This window comes from Punica granatum, chromosome 5 (genome assembly GCF_007655135.1).
Source record: "Punica granatum isolate Tunisia-2019 chromosome 5, ASM765513v2, whole genome shotgun sequence".
NCBI lineage: Eukaryota > Viridiplantae > Streptophyta > Magnoliopsida > Myrtales > Lythraceae > Punica > Punica granatum.
This window is the reverse complement of record NC_045131.1, coordinates 30,939,313-30,960,325: the sequence shown is the minus strand read 5'-3', so window position 1 is coordinate 30,960,325 and position 21,013 is coordinate 30,939,313. Positions and strand designations below refer to the sequence as shown.

The 21,013-nt window shown below is 39.8% G+C and overlaps 2 protein-coding genes and 1 long non-coding RNA gene across 4 annotated transcripts; 1 reads left to right on the top strand and 2 right to left on the bottom strand.

Moving 5' to 3' along the window:
• Positions 1-3,250: 3,250 nt before the first annotated feature.
• LOC116207354 (uncharacterized WD repeat-containing protein C2A9.03-like) lies at positions 3,251-6,858 on the bottom strand. Its single transcript, XM_031540261.1, has 10 exons — positions 6,701-6,858; positions 5,918-6,067; positions 5,610-5,777; positions 5,422-5,508; positions 5,180-5,314; positions 4,990-5,100; positions 4,770-4,861; positions 4,453-4,558; positions 4,092-4,178; positions 3,251-4,001 (listed from the first exon to the last, which is right to left on the bottom strand). The coding sequence occupies exons 2-10, from the start codon at positions 6,053-6,055 to the stop codon at positions 3,588-3,590; spliced, it is 1,338 nt and encodes a 445-aa protein (XP_031396121.1). The 5' UTR covers positions 6,056-6,067; positions 6,701-6,858; the 3' UTR covers positions 3,251-3,587.
• Positions 6,859-9,548: 2,690 nt separating this feature from the next.
• On the bottom strand, positions 9,549-11,104 carry LOC116207345. Of its 2 annotated transcripts, XR_004156907.1 has the most exons (3): positions 10,678-11,104; positions 10,343-10,453; positions 9,549-10,067 (listed from the first exon to the last, which is right to left on the bottom strand). It is a non-coding gene; the product is annotated as an uncharacterized LOC116207345 (long non-coding RNA). The 2 variants fall into 2 exon arrangements; XR_004156906.1 differs by lacking the exon at positions 10,343-10,453 and having other exon boundaries at positions 10,678-11,090.
• Positions 11,105-12,274: 1,170 nt separating this feature from the next.
• LOC116209456 (uncharacterized protein At3g52155, chloroplastic) lies at positions 12,275-15,511 on the top strand. The gene is made up of 5 exons (XM_031543102.1): positions 12,275-12,841; positions 13,269-13,368; positions 13,462-13,641; positions 13,899-14,016; positions 14,930-15,511. The coding sequence occupies exons 1-5, from the start codon at positions 12,529-12,531 to the stop codon at positions 14,990-14,992; spliced, it is 774 nt and encodes a 257-aa protein (XP_031398962.1). The 5' UTR covers positions 12,275-12,528; the 3' UTR covers positions 14,993-15,511.
• Positions 15,512-21,013: the final 5,502 nt, after the last annotated feature.

The following is a 21,013-nucleotide window of genomic DNA, read 5'->3' as shown; positions in this document are numbered from 1 at the left end:
ACTAGTCAAGATCATGGAATCCTTGAGAGGATCTGTGGGTCAGATGAGCCTGGGCTGCAAAGAATTGATTAAACTGACAAAACGGTGCAGTATGATTGGGCTGGTTAGAGGTTCGGCAGATGATAGTCGAGTTGGGCCAATTCTAGACTGGGCTGAAAAGGAATGGGCCGCGGGTTCCATGGAAAGTTGGATTGGACTGCATGGGAAAAACCCTAAACCCGCCTGGATGAAAGCGCGAGTCGCGCGGCTGACCTGAATAAGCCAACCCGAGTTAGCATTAAACCAGACGGTGGAGCCTCCTTGTCCGCCCGACCCTGTGATAGGGTTTCCACCATTTGAGATACTTCCACAATTTGAGCTCCCTTTGCCATTGCCCTTTCCTCCTTTGCTACGGCTGTCTCGATTATTCTGGCCACTGTCATTGCTTCGTCCATCTAAGTAGTGGACTTTTAGCAAGTGTGACACCGAGGATGCCAGACAGAGGAGTAGCAGTAGCAGTGGAGCCATGAGAAGAGAAATTCGTCTTTGGTCCTTGGCTTGCAGCATAGATGCGACGTTCCTCGTGACCCACGAGCAGAGATTAGAGTTCGTCTGTGCTGATGGAGAGCATATGCTCTGACTGAGCAAGTACAATGGGCTCCCAATCGAGACCAAGACCCGTGTAAATACGTCGATTGATCTCAGCAGGTGTCTTCAACTTCCCTATCTAAGCATATCGCAGAGCGTGTTCTTTCACGGAGTTGATAAATTTGGCCATTGATTGATCTCCCTTTTTCAAGTCACGCCACTGTTGATCAAGGAGGTCATCTTGTGCTGCAGTTTGTGTGAGAAATGAAGTTGCAAGGGACGTTCAGGCTTCATAGAATGTCTTGGCAGAGGGGATTATTACCTTGATTTCCTTCATGACCGCCAGCATCACGCAGGTAAGGGCCAAGTTGTCCCTCAACTGCCAATTCAGATAATCAGGATTCGGCATGGCTTTTCCATATGCTTCCATAACAGTCTTGCTCAGTGCCCTGACTCTGCCTTCGACATAGTCGAGCAATCCATAGGTAGTAAGCAGTGGAGTCATTATCCATTTCCAATAGAAATAATTTCTGCCATTAAGTTTGACAGGTATGGTTGGCATGGATGAGGGAAGGACAGTAGAGGTTGAGGAATAAGAGGGAAGAACGGAGAGGGTTGAAGGGGAAGAACTATCATCCATGGGTGCTGGGAAGGGGGAAGGGATGAGCGGAAGCAAACCAATCAATTAAGTGTTACCCGATAATGGCTCTGATACCATAAAGTTTCGGGCACAAGAATGGTTGAATCCTCACTCATCTGGTAAGGTAGAATGCATTCAGAATATAAAAGGCACTGAACGAAAACATACAAAAGGAAATAAATAAATGTGTATCAAAATATGCTTAAAATAAAACATATATACATGGTATGCTATCATTTCGTATCATCTCCTCCATTAATTCCAAAATGGGGAAGAGAATTGCTTCCCCCATTTATCACCTCAGCATTTCCAATAGTCCACTATGCGAAAAATGTACAAGTTCATAAACTAGTGAATTTGCAGAAAATTGTACGTTACTCCGCATCAAAATTAGATCCCGACATGATTGATAACATATAGTCGAATATTCATACCAAGTTCTAATTAAAGAAACAAAGCTCCATTTTCACATCTCCACAATCAAAAGGCTAGAAGTAAAGTCACCTAATTCATAGATTAGCTAGATATACACAATCTCCATCATTTATGATTCATGAAACAACCGTCTTCCTCTCTCTGAATTATAAGGGCATTATTGAAACCCCGAAGCACCACGAGGCAGCAAAAATTGATGATAAGCTATGAGCATATTATCCCCATTCTCATAACATTTATGAAAAAGCGGTAACCGTCCCCATCCGAATGTACACCACCTAAAGGATCAATGCCATTGCGCACATTTTATAAGGACATTTCACAACACGGAGTCAAGATACGAATAGTTTCTGCATCGGTTGTACTGAACAGAGGCAGTCCCACACTCCAATGAAAAGGGACTCAGTGTCAGGGCTAAATGATATACCCGAGATCTCCCCAAAAAAGTCGATCTCCTCCTCTTTGAATCCATTCCTCAATATTATGAATCCATCGTGCCTTTACATCAGAAGAAAGACCAAAACTCATATTTTCTTGCAAGAACACAGATGATGGATCGCATTATTTTGTAAGTAATACAGGCTGATGTCAGAGAAGTGAAGGAGGCGCTCGCTTCAGTTGTGAAGATCATGGAAGCAATAACCCTTCACGTTCAGAGCTTTACAGCAAAGGTATGAAAGCTAGGACTTTCAATGAAGCAATCCTCAGCTCCTGGTTTTTACGAAGTGTTGTTATTGCGTGCTTTTTCTAATATCTTTTTGTCCATTTGCAGGCCGAAGAGCTGGAAGTATTCATTTCGGAACTAGCAAGAATGGCAGGAGGAGAAAGAAACCTCGTCGAAGAGTGCGGGGATTTGTTACACAGGACATACTTTTCGCAAGTTAGTCTCTCTCAATCTCCCCGGACAACTCGAGTTTGTCCGTGTAATCTCAGATCATTACTGTTAACAGATCATGCAGATCAGTTCTAAACTTTTGGTGTGCTTTTCAGGTTGAAGAGTGCAGCCTCGGGGGCCAAATAATCCAACTGCAACAAAAGGCTATGATCCAATGCAGCGAATAGAGGCTGCTACCATTCCCTCTTCAACAATGCTCGACATGTTCTCTTCACAATTTGGATCCTGACCAAAATGCGCAATCTGAGTACAGTGCGAGAATTTTGTTCATGTTTTGTTTGGTGATATTTAAGGGGGAAAAAAGGGGAAAAAAAAAAAGAGTAAAGAGGGCGAAGAGAATTGCTTAATAATAATCTCCAATGTGATTCTTTCATTCTTTCTCTACGAGGCCCTGTTAATAAGTTTGATCCAATAAGTACTACTGAGTGATATTTGTTTCCACATTCATCACCTCTCAACATCTCCTATTTACTGCACTGCATGAAAAGTTTACAAGCTCATAATCCAAAGCGGATGGCGGCGTTTCCTCAACTTGTGAAAATTAACAGAAAACGGTACTTCACATCACGATAAGATCAACTAGGCCATCATTCTGAGCAGACTAATGGCGTTTCCTCCAATAGTGAATTTGCAGGAAACAGTATCTCCCTTCACATCCAGATAAGATCCTGACACTATCGATAGCATGAAGTCGAAATATTCGGACCAAATTCTGACTAAAGAAAGAAAACTCCTTATTCACATCCCCATAATCAAACGGCTATAAGTTCAGTAACAAAGTTCCATAACATCAACTAATTCAAAGATTAGCTAGCATATACACAATCATTATCGTTTTATGACTCACGAAACCACCATCCTCCTCTCCCTGATAACACTGACATTATTGAGAACCTGAAGCACCACAAAAAGGCAACAATTGAACCATACAGCTAAAAGCATATTGACCCCCTTCTTCAAAACATTTATGCCAATGGGGTCACTGTCCCTATCTGCATGTACACCACCTAAAGGATCAACACTCCATGCACACATTTTATGAGGATGATTTCACAACAAAGAGTCGAGATATGAGTATTTTCTGGATCTGTTGTACTGAAGGAGGCTACCATAGGTGCGGTCCCACACTCCAATGAAAAGAGACTCAGTGTCTGGGCTAAATGATATGCCGGAGATCTCCCCAAAGAAGTCAACCTCCTGCTCTTCCTCAAATCCATTCTTCACATCATACACGTGCACAAAATCTGCGGGCTCCGCCATAGCCATGAACTGCCCGTCAGATGAGAACCTAAGAGACCTGATGGCTCCGATATTGCCCTTGAGCACAGCGAGTGATTTTGACAGGTTCCGGACATCCCAAACTCGGCAAGTCTTGTCTTGATTCCCTGTTGCAAAGATGCGACCATCTGGGTGCCATGAAGATGCAAAGGAGAAATCCAGGTGCCCCTTCAACGGCATTACCATCTACAATATGGATTAGATCTTCCGATAAGAATGCCAAAAAATGGAGAGAGAGAGAGAGAGAGAGAGAGAGAGAGAGAGAAACAGCACTACCTTTCCTGTTTGCGGATCTACCAACATCCCATCAGGGTCATCACCCACGATAACAAAAAGCTTACCATCAGGACTCATAGAGGTATGCTGCCAAAAAAAAAAATACAAGATTTAAACTCAATACTACAGAAAATAGCAAGGACCCATCCAAACAACTGATCACGTGGACAAAATCCCGAATCCAGTTTCCATCCTCTTCGCACAAAGCTTGTGATATCGAAGGATGTAACAGCAATTAAAAGGCAAAAGAAAATAGTAGGCTGCTAGCAAAGTAGAAGAATAGGTTAAGCATTAACTGGCTGGTGGCTGGTAACACAAGCGCATGCACATTAATGAATAAATTCACACGGGAAGAACTTACATTTACTGGCCAAGGATAATTAAAATGCTTGCAAAGCGTAAACCTCTCCATATCAAAGTCCCGGACTCCACAGTCATTATTTGATACCATGAAATGCACTGCCCCGCTGATAAAACAAAAAACAGAAAGTAAGTTACCATGCAATATACAAACCTCTGTTTTATTGCATCCTTTCTGTTTTACTAAACTTCTGTCATAATGAGGGAAAAAAACTCTAAGTAGCTTACGGTTTTTCCCACTGAGGAAGCTAAGCATTATAACTGCTTATGTGCACAAACAATAAGTATGAGGTAGCGAGAAAGGGCGAAATAATGAACCTTGGCCTGTCATATATTTCAACTGCATTTGTAATGGCATTATCATCATATGTTGTCCTCGAACAGAAGCTAACACCAGGCCGGTCCAAATGCTACAGTCAAAAGATGGAACCATTCATAAGAAATGAAAAATCAAGTGATCACCAGTAAGGACGAGAAATGATTCTTAGCATCAAACAAGAACATGCTCATGAAAGAGAGTGAGAAAGACGAAGAGTACCTTACAGATAAGCTCCCCTTGAAACCCCCCAGCAATCAAGAATTTATCACGTACAGCGAGAGTACTGACTTGAGTTTGAGCAAAACCCTCCAAGAGACTTCCAGGATGTTTCTGGAAAATGTAGCAAAATGAATTATGGCACTGCGAGGTTTCAAGACAAACAGCCAATCTCATATAAGCACATACATACCTCGCAGGGAGCTACATGCCGATAAACATCGAGGACTTCAGTCTTCTTGCATGTCAATGATGACCAGTGGATGATGGAGAAATTGGACATTAGGTAAACATCATGCTTTGTGGTTGACCAGACTAAGTTCCTCAACTGCAACGAAAGGAAAATCTTCAGCCAAATATACTCAAGGAAGAGGATCAGAAACCAGTACAGGATAGATTCATCTTCAGAATAAGAAGAGAGAATGTCCTTCATACTTGAAAATGAAGAATTGTTGATTTCACCGATCTAGTATTTCGCCAGAACTTGTAGTAATTTCCATCTCTCTTCGTTCGTTTACACCCCTAACAACATTTTGAGAGTTAAAAGGACCGCAACAACGTGACAGTGATTAATGCATGTATGACACCGCATACTATCTTTGTAGCAATCAGTAATAACTGACCTTTTGGGAACACTCTCCTGATTGTGGCACATTTTCATAGTTCTTGTACTGCTCAAGCCTGGTTTTCCTATATTGTTCTCGGGTGATCCTCAATGTCTCCCAAGGGATTCCCTGTATATCTTTTCCTCTCCTGGCATCAGCAGCTGATATATCTGTCTTCTTATCGTCCTGCAAGAAACTATCATCTTTCACCGAGATTCTAGGAAGATACAACAATATGGCTCCCTGAAGTAAATTCAAAAATATCACCTAAAATATCCCTCTCTAACTTTTTTGACACAAAACTCCACCAAAGCATCGGGCCTTACCAAATGGGCATACTCATCATCGTTGTCGGTGTCAGAGTCACCCATTACTCTGCCATGAAAATACATTTCATCATCCACTTCTCCCATGTCATGATCATCAGCTGCATTCTCCATGTGATACTCTTGGTATTGAGACATGGTGCTGGAAAACTGAGAAACTTCCACGAGTGAGATACACAGAAGATCTTACAACCGCGTACTAATACAGATAAAAGCTAAGAATTTTGGATAAACTGCTCCATGGACAAAGTGGAATCAGACTTTTATTCGATCAAGTTCATCAAAATTTCTTCAATCATAAAGCAACAACTCCGAGCTAAGTCAGCCATAGACACATATCAGCATCTCTACAAAATTAAATTATGTGTCAGCCATGGACACATAAAGCAACATGAAGTACCACATGGAAAATCAAGCAACAAGGCTTTCCTAATCCAATTATTTTGTCAATCTCTTCTCTTCTCTTATCTTCTCTTGGTTTCAAAATCAAAAGGGTAAATTAAGAAAAGTCCAGGAAGATAAACATCACGTATGCCTAAGCAACAAGACCCAATAATTCAAAGCTATATCAGCCATAATTCATGAACCCAGGTCAATGAGCAATACGGATTTCACAACCTAGCATATAAAAATATTTATCCTGCTAAACCAGAAAGCTAAGTACTTCAACCGTGGCAGAAATCGATCGACGGAAGCGATTCGAAAGGGAGAATTAGGTTAGGGCAGAGCTGGATTTGTTACGGGGCCGAGGAGGCGCAAAAAGGAGAGAAATTGAGAGCTTACAGGAAATCGGGGGAGGCTCAGGGACGAGAAGAGAAGAAGATCGAATCAAATCGGTCTTGAATCGATCAACGATCCATTGAAATCTGTCTCGGCTGCTCCTCTGCAAGCAAAGCATAGATAGATTGGACCTCCCCAAAAACCAGCCTCCCTTCTCCTCTATGGGGAAACTTCTATCATTCGACCAAGGGACGGTACGGTCCCTTCTGGCTTGACGGTCCCGCGGTCCTCACTACCGGCTGTACCCGGTTGAACCGGTAAAACCCTTCCCAGAGAAAATTGCGATAATTTAAGTTGATTTTCATATGAAAAAGACTCGAGAAAAAAATCTATAGTTTTTATATTTTATCAATCGATGGATATAAAAGAATTTGGAGAAGAAAAATTATAGATTAATTAAGCAGGCGCCGCGTTCTATATATATATATATATATATGTAAATAATGCTAGCTTTTCTCAATCTAAAGCCGTTTATTTCATAAACATTCAATTTGAGCATGACACGTTATCATCAGAAGCAAGCAATTGTTATCTAATTATACGTACGCGTCATGTCATGTGTTGTCCGTGGAGGAATGTGAAAATCTTGACATGGAAGAAGTAGTTGGTTATGGTAATAAGACGATCCATGTATACTGTCACTGTCAGTTCCTCCTCACGTAATGGATCCTCACATTACAAATCCTTTTTTTTTTTATTACAAAAAGATTGTTAGACTAATATAATGAAATAAAAGTTCAAAAAAGCTTGACTGCTTTAAGAGGAGATAGTTCCTAAATTAATGACGAGATTGCATATATATTCTTTTGAGGTTTCACTGAAAACTAGGGTTGCTTAATAACATTTTTATGTGTAATTGCTGAAGCTGTCCATGAAAAGGCCGATGAGCTGCAGGAAGAACAGAATATACCTAGGCCCGACAGTATTTAACACGACGTGGATACGACACGAAGTTAAGCGGGTTTGGATAAAGGCTAAATGTGCTTTATGTTTAAACAGATCAAACCGGTTTAGACATGAGAAATAAACGTGTTTAAATGAGTTCAACTCTCGTAATCCGTTTAGATAAGGTTAGACCATTTTACATTATGTGTTATCGTGTTAATAAATTTGTTTAACATATTGTATCAATTTATAGAAGAGAATACACTAAAATCATCTAAATTTGTTTGTATAAATAACTCGTTTATGGTATTTTTATCATACCAATCGTAAAATAAAGTGTAATAAAAGTTAATTGTGTCATATCATATAGGTATAATATGTACCTAAAGGTAATAGTGTCATATCATATAGGTAAGTATACATACACATTTAGACACGTTTAGTTAAACGGGTTAGACGTGTCTTATTTGTATCAACCTTAATTAAATGTGTGTTTGAAAATCTTGACACGTTTATTAAACTTGTCGTGTTCGGGTTTAGAACTTTTTGATACGAACCCGTTTAGACACGACTTGTTTAAATACGACACGACACATATTGACCCCCATTATTCCTGATGATTCAACAATTGGAATTTGATAGTAGGCCTAGCAACTCAGAGTTTCACTGCAACTCAAGTTATTCTATTTGGTAGAAAAAAACTAACGGAACAGAAGAACATTTGGACCGTCGACAAATTTTTGTAGACATCTTCATCTTTCGAGTACTGTAGTTTCTGCCTGCCTGCAACAAGTCTCTTCGAGAGACAAAGCTCATTTGGACTGTGGGCAAATTTTTGAATATTATGTCAACTTGAGCTAACTACAGTGAATTACATCTGAAGTCCATGATTGGCTGATGAGTAAAATCTGTCGTATCACATAATGCTTTCTTCATTTTGCTCCAGGCATTCAAATTTATTTTTTTCCTTTTGCATCTAGAACAATATCATTAGTCTTTAACTTACAAAAAAAAAAATAAAACTGCAGTTTACTTTAGATCAGATGTGATATTTGGGTAAGTAGTCCACCCTCACTCTCGAGGACGATTACTTGACATCCTTGTCCAAAGCAATTCAAGCTCTATAAAACACGTCAGTTCAGCTGCCCATCGGTATCAATGTTGAGGTAAGGTCTATCATCATCAAGATCACAGATTTATCGTGCCCTCAAGTTAGAAGAAAAGCGAAACTTCTAATTGCATTTTATATTTGGAACCATACCCTGAAGGTGTGGAAGCTTGAACTTTGCTTGAAGCATTACCTACTCAGCACCGAAGGAACGTTGTTTCTTGCATATTTCTCATATTGGTTTGGTAGCTCTAATTCCAGGCTGAGAAACTGCAATTACAGAGCATTCATTTTGGAACTAGCAAGAGTGGCAAGAAAGGAAACAATTCCCAATAAAATTGTGGGAATTTGTTATATAGGAGATCATACTTATCAAAAGTTAGTATATCTTAGTTTCCTCGAGACAACTGGAGTTGTCTGGTGTAATCGCTCTAATCTTATTAGATCATTCATGTTCACGGATCCTGCAGATTAGTTCTCTTCGGTGCTTTCCGGGTGGAAGATACAGCTTGAGGGGCCAAATAATCCCAGATGTGCTCGTTATCTTTTCATCGCAATTTAAATACTAACCAAAATATGATAATTTGTCAACACAGTAAGAATTTTGTTTGTGTTTCGTCGTTATGGTGATTCCAAAATGGGGGAACAGAATCGCTTCACAATCTTCAGAGTAATATCGAGTGCTGCAATACTTCTTCGCCCATTTATCAACCCTCAGCATTTCCAGTAGTCCACTGTGTGAAAAGTGTACAAGTTCATGAACTAGTGAATTTGCAGAAAATTCTACGTTAGTCCGTATCATGATTAGATCCCGACATCATTGATAGCATATAGTCGAATATTCTGACCAAATTCTAATTAAAGAAACAAAACTCCTTATTCACATCTCCACAATCAAAAGGCTAGAAGTACAGTTACAAAGTTCCATAACCTCGTCACCTAACTCATAGATCAGTTAGCATATACACAATCTCCATGATTTATGACTCATGAAACAACCGTCTTCCGCTCTCTGAATGATAAAGGCATTATTGAAACCCCGAAGCACCACAAGGCAGCAAAAATTGATGATAAGCCATGAGCATATCATCCCCATTCTTAACATTTATGAAAAGGGGCAACTGTCCCTATCCGAATGTACACCACCTAAAGGATCAATCCCCATTGCGCACATTTGATAAGGACATTTCACAACACAGAGTCAAGATTCGAGTGGTTTCTGCGTCAGTGGTGCTGAAGCAGGCTACCATAGGTAAGGGACTCAGTGCCAGGGCTAAATGATATACCAGAGATCTCCCCAAAGAAGTCGATCTCCTCCTGCTCTTCGAATCCATCCTGAAGCCTATTAAATGAGACAGGCCCATCCAAACAACTGCACTGTTTTATAACATGGACATAATCTTAGTTCTAAACTCCAGCTTTCATCGTATCACTCAAAGCTTGTGATATTAAAAGATGCAACAACAAAAAACCTTCCTAGAGTTAAAAGGCAAAAAGTATATCATAAGTTGTTAGCACCTCAGAGAGAAAAATGGGTTAAAAATTGTGGGACAGCTATATGCATGCACTGCTCTAATTATTTTTTGCTGGTCTATAACAGTAGCACATGCACATCAAGTAATTGCAAAATTCACTTGACAAGAAGTACTTACATTTACTGGCCAAGGATACTCAAAATGCTTGCAAAGCGTAAATCTCTCCATATCAAAGTCCCAAACTCTATAGTCATTGTTTGACACCATGAAATGCACCGCCTCGCCCCGCTGATAAACAAAAGAATGAAACTTTCCACCCTAAGGTACTCTTGTTACATACTTTCATTCTCATCGGTACTTTTTTCATACTGGAAAGAAACTCTAAGAAGCTTATTGTAGGCCCAACTGAAGTAGCTAAATATTAAAATGACATATGTACAAAATCAAGGCTAGACCCCATACCGAGACAATCCCAAACTACTTGCAAGCTAACTAATCAGCACATTAGTTACCTTCTGTGAATGTGCAGTACAACGGGATCTGCCACCTTGAAGACGAGGATTTCAGTCTCCATGGAATAAAATGAGTCGTCGTACAATCTCTTAATCAGCCTCCGCCAATAAGGAACCTATATCTAAGCGCCCAAGCCAACTCCAGATCAGATTTAAGACCCCATGATTTAGCAATAACTGCTGAAGCAATGCCCAAATTATAAGCAAACCTACTCAGCCACCGACCATCAGCATCACGGATAAGACCGCTTGCGTCCGCTCGACTCGTGTTCCCAAAGAAAGCCCCATCAGAATTATGGATTTTAAAAATTAATAAACTGATATTCAACTATGGGGTTTTAAAAATTAATAGGCATTTATTTGTACTACCTCTGATCAATTTAATATTTTTATTGCAATATAAATAAAAAAAATACATTGTTCAAATTCTTAACTGTAAAATAGACCGTGTAACACTAAGAAAAGAAAAGAAAAGATGAGAGAGGAGAGAAGAAAGGACAGAAAAAGTAGAAGTGGGAAGGAGGTCAAGAGAGAAAAAGAGGTTAGTAGGTAGCTTTATTAGTAATTTTACAATTTTAATCTTAAATTGGTGGCTCTCATAAATTCAAATATAACTAACACAGAAATTTGGGGAAGAGAAAGACAAAAAGAGACTACTTCTCCTTTTTGAATTAGTATGGATGAAGCACTTCAATTGGAGAACAATAATATCAATTAAAGTTGTGCACAACATCTTTCATACTCGAGATGAGAAGGCAAGAATCTCCCACCTTTTTTTTTCGATTACCAAAGAGGTCTACGAATCTAATATATTAAAATAAAAATAATAAATATCTAATAAAATGGTACAAATAGTCCAATTAAGTGTCGAATTTAAAACCTATTGATCACCAGACGAGAGGTACATCACTGCGTTATATCATTTTCGTTGATGAATCTCTCACCTTTTTACTGAGGAAAATTCCTTATTCCCGCCAACATTTGCGGAGGATATTCCTCCGAACACCTCTGATTTTATTGAATAATTACATAAATGTCATTTCAGAGAGGATTCAAGGTGCAGCGTCACTCTTTCACTAATGAATAAAAGTTGCTCGATAGGAAACATGAAAAAAAATCCTATATCCCATTAGATGCAATGTCATTTTTCTCATGTTGCCATCCGCATGATATCTTTCAACGTTGCCACACGATGACAGCAAGTTTTATTGCGAGGATGCATGCTTCGACTCTTCTTTAGCTTCTTTGCATAAGAAGAGGACGCGATCTCTCAACCGATACTTATTTTACAGAATTTGCAAAATAATGAACAGTTTAAACAGCTTCACTTCGTGATTGAATCTTGACGGAACGACAGACGAAGAGACAAACGAGCTGCGAGGTGCGGTCTTCTCTAATTTGATCACGATGTCTTGATTAATAAAATCATCGCGGCTGGTCTATCAAAATCAAATAGAAAAGATAGAGAGAAATGTCTATCATTGACAATATGGAAACCAAGAGGAACAAGAGAAATAAGGTGGAAGTCCATGGGCCTGGGGCGGCCCGGCCCATGAAATAAATTCATACGAAGATGTTGGCTCGATGGGAAGGGCGGAAGGGACAAAACAGAAACGGACTCGTTCGTCATCCTTCCCGAGAGGTCTGTGCGGAGCAGCTTCTCAGTAGTCCGCACCGCAGCATAGAGGAGAGATTTTCGGAGATGAGGTCGAAGCTGAAGCTGGAGGAGGAGACAGACGGAGTGTACGGACAGTTCATATCCATATGAGAACGACGCAGGTTGTCTGAGGCTGAGAACAATCTCACTGCCAAGTGCAATCCCTTCATTTTAGCCTTCTTCCGGAGCGAAGTATGAATGCAGCAGCTCCCGCTCTCTGCGGCATACCTCACCTTCCAATCTCCGGGAAGAAGAAGAAGAAGTATTTCCCGCTTCTGACACGCAGCAGCAGCAGCAGCGACAGCAGAAGGTATCGGAATCGGAGTTCTCCGCTTCTGACACGCTCTGTGGCCACTGAAACTGCGGCGGCACAAAGTCTGGTGCTTTCCTCAGTTTCGGGGAAGGAGGCGGAGGAGGACGCTCCGAATGAGCTGGGTTCGGCGGTTCCTCGTCGCCTCATATTGCTCCGCCATGCCAAGAGTTCTTGGGCCGACCGCTCTCTCCGAGGTGCTTAACTCCCTCTCCCTGCATTATATATGTAGCGGATTGCCCCTCTAATCTTCAGTTGAGTTTCTGCTAGGTGTCAAAGATCCTCCTCTTCCCATTTCCGTGTAGGTTCTTGGCATGATTCATTCAGACTTTCCGCGCTACAGTTGGGGCAAAAAAAAAAAGTTGAAAATTTTGCAAACATTTGATTGACAAAGGCGGAGAATTGTCTGGAAGCAATCATGTTATGTTTCTCTCTAGTTAAACCGGTTCTACCATTGGGGGACGATGGGTGTCAGAATGTTGGTTCGCGTGTCAGATTCATGCTGTTTTTCTGTGAGCTGATTGGCCCCAAATTTCTTCATATTTCTGAACAAATCGAGGAAAAAAATGGTGTCTGACCTTTTCAAGATTCTCAATTTATGCACAATCTTTTGAATTGTCATAGACCATGACCGCCCGCTTAGCAAGGCTGGACGAGCTGATGCTATCAAAGTCTCCCAAAAGCTCAAAGAGTTGGGTTGGATCCCTGAACTCATTTTACTAAGGTGAGGAATTTTTGGTTCGTTTTGTCTCTTCAGCATGGAATGAGTTTGCAATCCTCGAGCATTAATTTTCTTTTAGTGCTCTAAACGGGACAGCGATGCAGCTAGAACAAGGGAGACCCTAAGAATAATGCAGGAGCAAGTGAGAAGCTTCTTGGAAGCCGAGGTCCACTACATCTCGAGCTTTTACTCCATAGCAGCAATGGATGGGCAGACAGCAGAGCATCTTCAGAACGCTATATGTAAATATTCAAGAGACGAGATAGTGACAGTCATGTGAGTTTTTCTTGGCAATTGGTGAATCGTATAAAAGATGAGTCCATTATACCAGTCATTACGGAAATGATGGAATTTGAAATGACTTCCCTATATCATTTCCATCTATACATCAATGCTAAGTAAAAGCATTGATTCTTGAGTTTCTTTCTTGTCATGATAAAACTAAGGAGGCTCGATTGCTGCATTATGAATTTTTCATGTGCGGCGTAATTATGAATCCTCTAAATTTTGATTTGACATTGTTATATGCATAGGTGTATGGGCCACAACAAAGGATGGGAGGAGGCCGCCTCAATGTTTTCTGGGGCATCTATAGAACTGAAGACATGCAATGCTGCCTTGCTTGAAGCTAGTGGAAGATCTTGGGAAGAGGTTGGCTAGCATTCCTCTTTCAGATAAAATTTTCTTTCAAAAGTTCAGCTCAGGCAAACTCTTATTTACATATACATCCCAATCAGAAATTAAGTTAACCTGTTTAGATATGCTTCATTTCGTATTTTCTGTATTAGAAAAAGATGGGGCAGATGTTTTACATCTATACAATACATATGATTGTTGATATATCCTCCTAATAATCAACTTAGAAATCCTCCTAATTTAAAATCCCACTCACAATGGCTTGAGTTGTAATTTACACGGTATCCAAGGAGTGTTCAATAGATTTGAGTGAAATTTTGAATTAGGAGGATTTTTAGGCACACCAATCAGGAGGATTTAGCATTTTCATATACATAATATAATAGGTACATTAGTTATGCATTAGTTTTGAAAGTAACCGTGCAATGCATGGGTAAAACACTAGCACAATAATTGATTTGGTCTTTATTGTTGTTGTGAGAGTTCATTCAGTTATTTTCCTACCAGCAGCAGTGAATACATTTTACCTCATGACTCGTAGTTTTAACTGTTTGTTCGGCCAAGTCTTTGACTATTTGATTTGTCAAGGTTTGGTTGATTTATCATCGCTGATTATCGTTAATTCAAGAGGGAGTTACTATAGTGATGTAAACCTTCGTTTTCTGTTTCCTTTTTTTTAACAATGCTGCTTAAGGCTGTCAAGATTGTGGTTGAAACAATAGCATGTACTCTCGGTCCTTAGAAGGATGCTTTGATTATATGGCTCTGAGACAGAAGAAACCTGTTGAGTTTCCTAGTGCAAGAAATAATAGAATTTGAGAGTAAGCTGAGAGCGTTAAAAGTTCATGATATTTCTGAAGATAATATCACTCTTGACCTTATTATGCTCAACATGTGGAAATTGCCAATTGATTTCTTCCCTTTGCAGGCATTTGCGTTGGCCGGGCTCGGTGGGTGGAAGCTCCATGGCATTGTTAAGCCTATTCCTTAACATAATACCCTTGTCCATCCCGAAACCAAGCAGCCCAACGCTGTGACATTATCTTCATCATTCTTGCACCAAGAGAACAAAGACGGAAGAAACTGGACCTCTCAAGTGATTTGTTCTCGTCATACATATATGAGACTTCCCCTAAACAGGCCTCAACCAAGGAGAAACAGGTGCATCATCTAATCGGCAGAAAGTATTGCGTGGGCCTGAGGAACAAACAAATGAGATGGTGCTGAGGGTTGTAGATCTTGGCCGGTATTTTCCTACTCCCGGGATTATCACTCCTAAACCTGGAGCTTTTAAGTTGTCTGGGAAGCTCCACATCTTTGCATGGGTTGGTTCCTCGTCAGGGATTGCTTTGGTTGCCCATTAACTGTAATAAGGTTTAACATTGTGCTACGAGTCCAATGAATAAGATGTTGATTCCCTTGGAGGGTCTCTCTGGCACATATTTCTCTGGAGATTTTCGGAGTTATGTTGCCTTGTTAGATATGCATCGTTGGATGTTCTTTCATGTTAGTTTTGAGCTTAAGCGGGTCATGGAAGGGCTCGGCATGTTAAAGCTTCCATAAAAACTTGTGCTCTTCTAGTGGGGGAAAGCGGAGACTAAGTTATAGACAGGTCACTATTGGAAACTCTGTTCCCCTCAATTTTCCCTTAAAGAGGGCTCATATCATTCCTGGGTGAGAAAATTTGAACTCAGTTGCTGATAGGAGGAGGAGCTCAAGCTCGATTCCAGAATTTAGTGAGGTAGAATCATATTTGATTTAGCACTGGAAGCATTTTCACCCACCCTGTTGCTTCTTCTTCGACTTCTCTCACCAAGAGGGCTCTCAGCGAGGGATCTGAGAGGACAACCTGAACCTGGGGTCAGCGAATCTTGATGTGAAGAGAAGCGCTTGTCAATTGTGAAGGAGCAGAGAGGCTCCTTCAGGGCCCTAGCTGGGGGCAAGCAAAGTCGGCTGGGGTTGCGGGTTTGGTTTTGATTTTTGATTATTGGCCCTTGTCCCCGAATTCAGGCACCAAGATGCCTGACCGACCTCCAGCTCTCTGTCGTTAAGTTCCACTTGACAGTTACTAAAGCAGGTCTCACCATGTTTCACCTAAATGATTATTGATCTATCAACTGGGCATTACCACTATATTGAGAATTCTCAGTAACTAATTAATAAATAAATGCTGAATTACTACAAGCAGAACTAACTTAAAAAGTAAAATTCCAGATATACCTATCTGGGTCGATCCCTCAGCTAGTTGCAGTTCAGGGTTCAGATACTGCTCCTTGAGTTTGAGGGTGCATCTGGGATCGGCAAACAGGGCAGGAATTGCCCAGAGCCAGCAATCCTACAATGCAGTCAAAGATACATATGATGGCAGGGCATCATCCGCACTTCCGAGTCTGACCTTGAACTCCTCCTTGCATACAGGGCACTGCAAGCAATTAATGTCGAATCGAAGACAGGGCCGTGGTACACGAAGTAGGGACCTGAATAAAGGTCGTCGCGTCCCCCATCTAAGGTGTAGGTAGGGAAGGAGTTCTGACCACAGCTCTTGTAGCACATCATAATAATCAGGTTTTCCCCCACTTGTGTCCGTGTCCTCTATCACCAACAACACGTCAAGCAAAACCATCAGCCTAACCATGTCGCCTCCCCTGATCAGATGGTACACAATTTCTCGGGGTACTCGGGGAGGAAGGATGTTTCTCTTGCTGAAATCATATCCTCCCGAAGCCGAGGCCGAGGCCACCACCTCACTTAGTTCTTGAACAAAGCCTCCATGGCAGTGGGAGCAAGTCACTTCTCTTACTCGGAGGAGCCCGACGAACGACTGATCGCACTGATAGCACCAGTAGGTCTCCTCTGGAATATTATACGTCATACCTTCCATCATTGTGCGAGAATAAATGGAGATCTTTAGAACCAGAAAGACTGAGAACGGATATAGAACAGAGCACATTCAGTCTTGTGAATCGATAATCAACAACTAAACTAATTAATAGCTAGGTATGCTCGATCAGACGTTGGACATGCATGGAACTCAGAATATCTCTAATAACATAACATTGACAAGCATGTAAAATTTGATCGTGGTGACTTCGCAAACAAAATCAACACGAACCTCAATCGACGACTTTCAAAAGGAGAAGGACGAGTGCGTATCCCAGATTTCACTCTTTGATGCGTATCCCAGAAGTTTCGAGCTGGGAGACTCGTGCAAAATCAATGTAGGTAGCGCACCCCGTCCTGACTCTACTCTCTGTTGCATGCATAAGTCCTCTATAGTCGATGTTTTGAGGACGGCTGATGAAGTGCTTGACAAGTATAGTTTAACGAGAAGATATAGGAAAAGTATATATATCTTTAATCTTTAAGTTACCTTTTTAAAGTTCTAATCTAAGTATTAGGATAAATTTTGCTTACCAAATTTGCAATCCAAATTCCATATATACTTGGCCAAAAATATATATATATATATATATATATATATCTATATCTATACTTATATCTCTACCAATATCCTATATTAGTTCGTGTTTCTTTCATGTCGGGTGTTGCTTCACTCTTGATATATAGCTAGCTTAGATTGATAATATACAATGTATTATAGGCCTTCACTTTAGTCAGCTGTCGTCGCTGTTCTATTGTATACTAGCACGGGATAGTTTGACGAAATTAGTCAAAAGCTACACAAAAAAAATGAAGGGAAAAACAATAAAAAATGAAACTCGGAAGAAACATTTTAAGAGCCAAATTCATAGATACATTAGTACTGGTTGAGAAACTCGGCAATCTAAAGTGCTTAAGTTGGTCTCAGTCTGTGCAGGTATCTGAATATCTAAGGTTGTGTTATTTATAACGTACTAGAAAGAATTTATATAATATATATATATATATATATATAATCTGACTTTTTTGATAATTTTAGAAGATTTGTAACCTAAAATAATGCGATCATATTACCTTCAATTCGAGATGATCTTAGATTTTTTAAATGGAATATTATAACCGTAAATAATTTGAGTAGACTTTATTGACAATTTTATAACAGAAAATAATTTTAAATTTAAAAAAATAAAAAAAAAAACCGAGAAAATTTCATTCGAAAATCAAGTGTTTTGAGATTGGACCTACCTTGTCATTGCTTTCTTATATAGATATATAGATAATGTACATTGAGCAAGCTAGAGGCCAGGTGAGTATGCATTTCCAGTTGCTTTTAAAGAGATTGCTTTTCCTAATCGTGTGCTGTGCGTCTCACAGTATATACAGTATACACTGGCCTGACTCTGTCTTTTACCATTTATAGAATGGCTTGACGTACATCGTAAAAGTTTCCATATAAATTTGATGTGCTCTGCGCATCTTCTCTCTGCCCCGTTGGAATTACCAAGTCTACATGCATAAATAGACAGACATGATATTGTGCAAAACTCTCAAGTGGTTTGATTTCAGAATTAAAGTAACTTTGATTTTGATTTTGATTTTGATTGTGGAAAATGACAAGTAAGATGTGATTATAAATTTGACTTGGGAAACGTGTGTTTTTGTTGTGTAGTGTGTTGAATTAAAGTTAAAGTCAAAATTTTTGACTTGAAAACTGTGTATTTTTGTTGTGTAGTATGTTGAGTTAAAGTTAAAGTTAAAATTTTTTGTTTGGGAATTCAAACATACCAAGCTACCATATGAGAAACTACAAAGTGGAATCTCAAGTTAGTTTATTTTTACTTTATTCTAATTTATATTCACAGTGACGTTCTCGTAGATCTATTAGACTACCATCGAATCTATATGAGTTATTTATATTTAATCTCAAAATATTAAATTGGCTCCTGCGTGTAATTAGGGAAAAAAAAGAAGAAGCTCCCTAATGAGGAACTTCCGTTTATTTAATATTTTGAGACTGTTTTAATAATATTATTGATGATTATAGCATGAGAAGTTAGCACTAGCTAGGTACACTTTTTAAGGTGAAATTTACTGATCATCGAGAATTTTTCGTCCAAATGTATTATTAAGATATATTTTTCCGTTCACGTATTGATAGAATATCTTATTAATCATCGATAGTTTTTTATATCAACATTCTCATCAATTTAGATTTGATTTGATATATCTACATCTTATTATTTGGTCCAAATCCACAATTATATTCATTCATGTATAAAAAGATCGTTACACAAAAATTCCAAATGAAAAAAAGAATAACGAAGGGGCAAAATTGTAAAGTGAAAAATAGAGTACAAGATGAAATTAAAAGAATATGAAAATAAGAATATTACAGTATAATATATAATGTTGTATTTTAGCATTGCTTGGTCGTATTATTATTTTCCAGCTCCGATTTCGGAATATTCCTCCTTCACATACTTGTATATTTGATTGTAAATTTGTTTTATGTATTATTACTCTTGACTGCATCGAACCATATAGCTGGCCCTGCACAACTCCTGCCCAGTTTGAAGATACCAGATGCTCCCTCAACCTGAAGGAACAGGATCTGAAGCCTGAACTGCAACAAAGACGAGCCGAGTGATCGATCCGGGGCTCTAGCGAGGGTGCAGACAGATTCAAAATTAACTATTATGTTCTTGAATCAAGTAGCTACATATTGGATTCTACTTTTTTAGCTTCTTTAGATCTTTTATGCTACTACTTGTTATAATATGGGGAGATAGACTTGGAGGAAACAGTTTGGTTTTAGAAATGGAGTAAATTGTCAAACATCTCTTCTTGGACACATATTTGTAGGCATTTAAGCACCTTGTTGGAGTTTTGTTACTTTGCAGCCTATCAGTTTCGCTTTCAATTTATTTGTACTTTTTAAAAGCTGATGCAACACAGGTATTAGTTAGCCCGGGACGGGATTTTGATAGACAGTGCCTCGGTTACTTGAAACAGATCGTGGTTCATTCGCTGCGATATTTCCAGCTTATCAGATACACTTGAAAGACTATGGAGTCGTTATGAAACTTTGAATCTTGTTAATCGAGGAACAAAGAATCTGGAATTTTAAGTGAATTTATTTATTAGATTAGATGTATTAGACTACATTGAATTTGAATCCATCCGAAGCTTCTTCGGAGCAAATGAAGTATGAAATGCACTCCTGCTGTATACTTCTTCACCTTCCAATCTCCGGTCCAGGAAGGAGCAGCCATTTCCTGCCCTGTCATCGCCCCTCCTCGGTCCGCAGCTAGCAGCAAGCGACAGCAGAAGTAATCGGAGTTCTCTGCTTCTGACATGCTCTGTGGCCACTACAACTGAAGCACAAAGTCGGTGCTTTCTGCAGTTACTGGGAGGAGGCGGGTGGAGGAAGAGGAGGGAGCTCTGATCGAGCTGGTCCGGCAGTTACTCGTTGCATCAGGCTGCTCCGCCATGCCAAGAGCTCTCGGGCTGTCCGCTCTCGCTCTCTCCGACGTGCTTAGCTTAACCTCCCTGCATCATTCTGGACTGCACCTCTAATCTTCAGCTGAGTTTCTGATAGTCCGCGTCAGATCCTTCTTTTGTCATTCATTTCCCACCCAGTAGGTTCTTGGCATGATTCATTCCATTCAGACCTTTTCCCGTTACAGTTGAATCTCTTGCATTTTCAAGCCTCCGGTTTCCATCCACTGGAAATAAAAAGTTGATAATTTTTCACTGAATATTTGTTCGACATTTGGGTGAGAAAGGGGAGAATTGTCAAGAAGCAATCATGCTTCTGTCTGGTTAAATCTGGTCTAACGGTGAGATGGGTTCCGGATTCGGAATATTATTGTGGTTTGCATCTCAGATTGATGCTGTGCTGTTCTTTTGTAAGCTGATTAACCACGATCTCCTTCATACTTTTGAACAAATGGAGCGTTGGAAATATAAAAGTCAATTGAAAAAAATTAATCACACGTCAAGAAAAGTAAAAGAAAATTGAATGATTTATATGGGATTGGATGTCACAACTTATTAGCTCGAACTTTTAAGTTAAAAATTGAGTTCAAACCTATGTAAGTCCGGTAAAATTTAAGATGGTATCAGAGCTCAT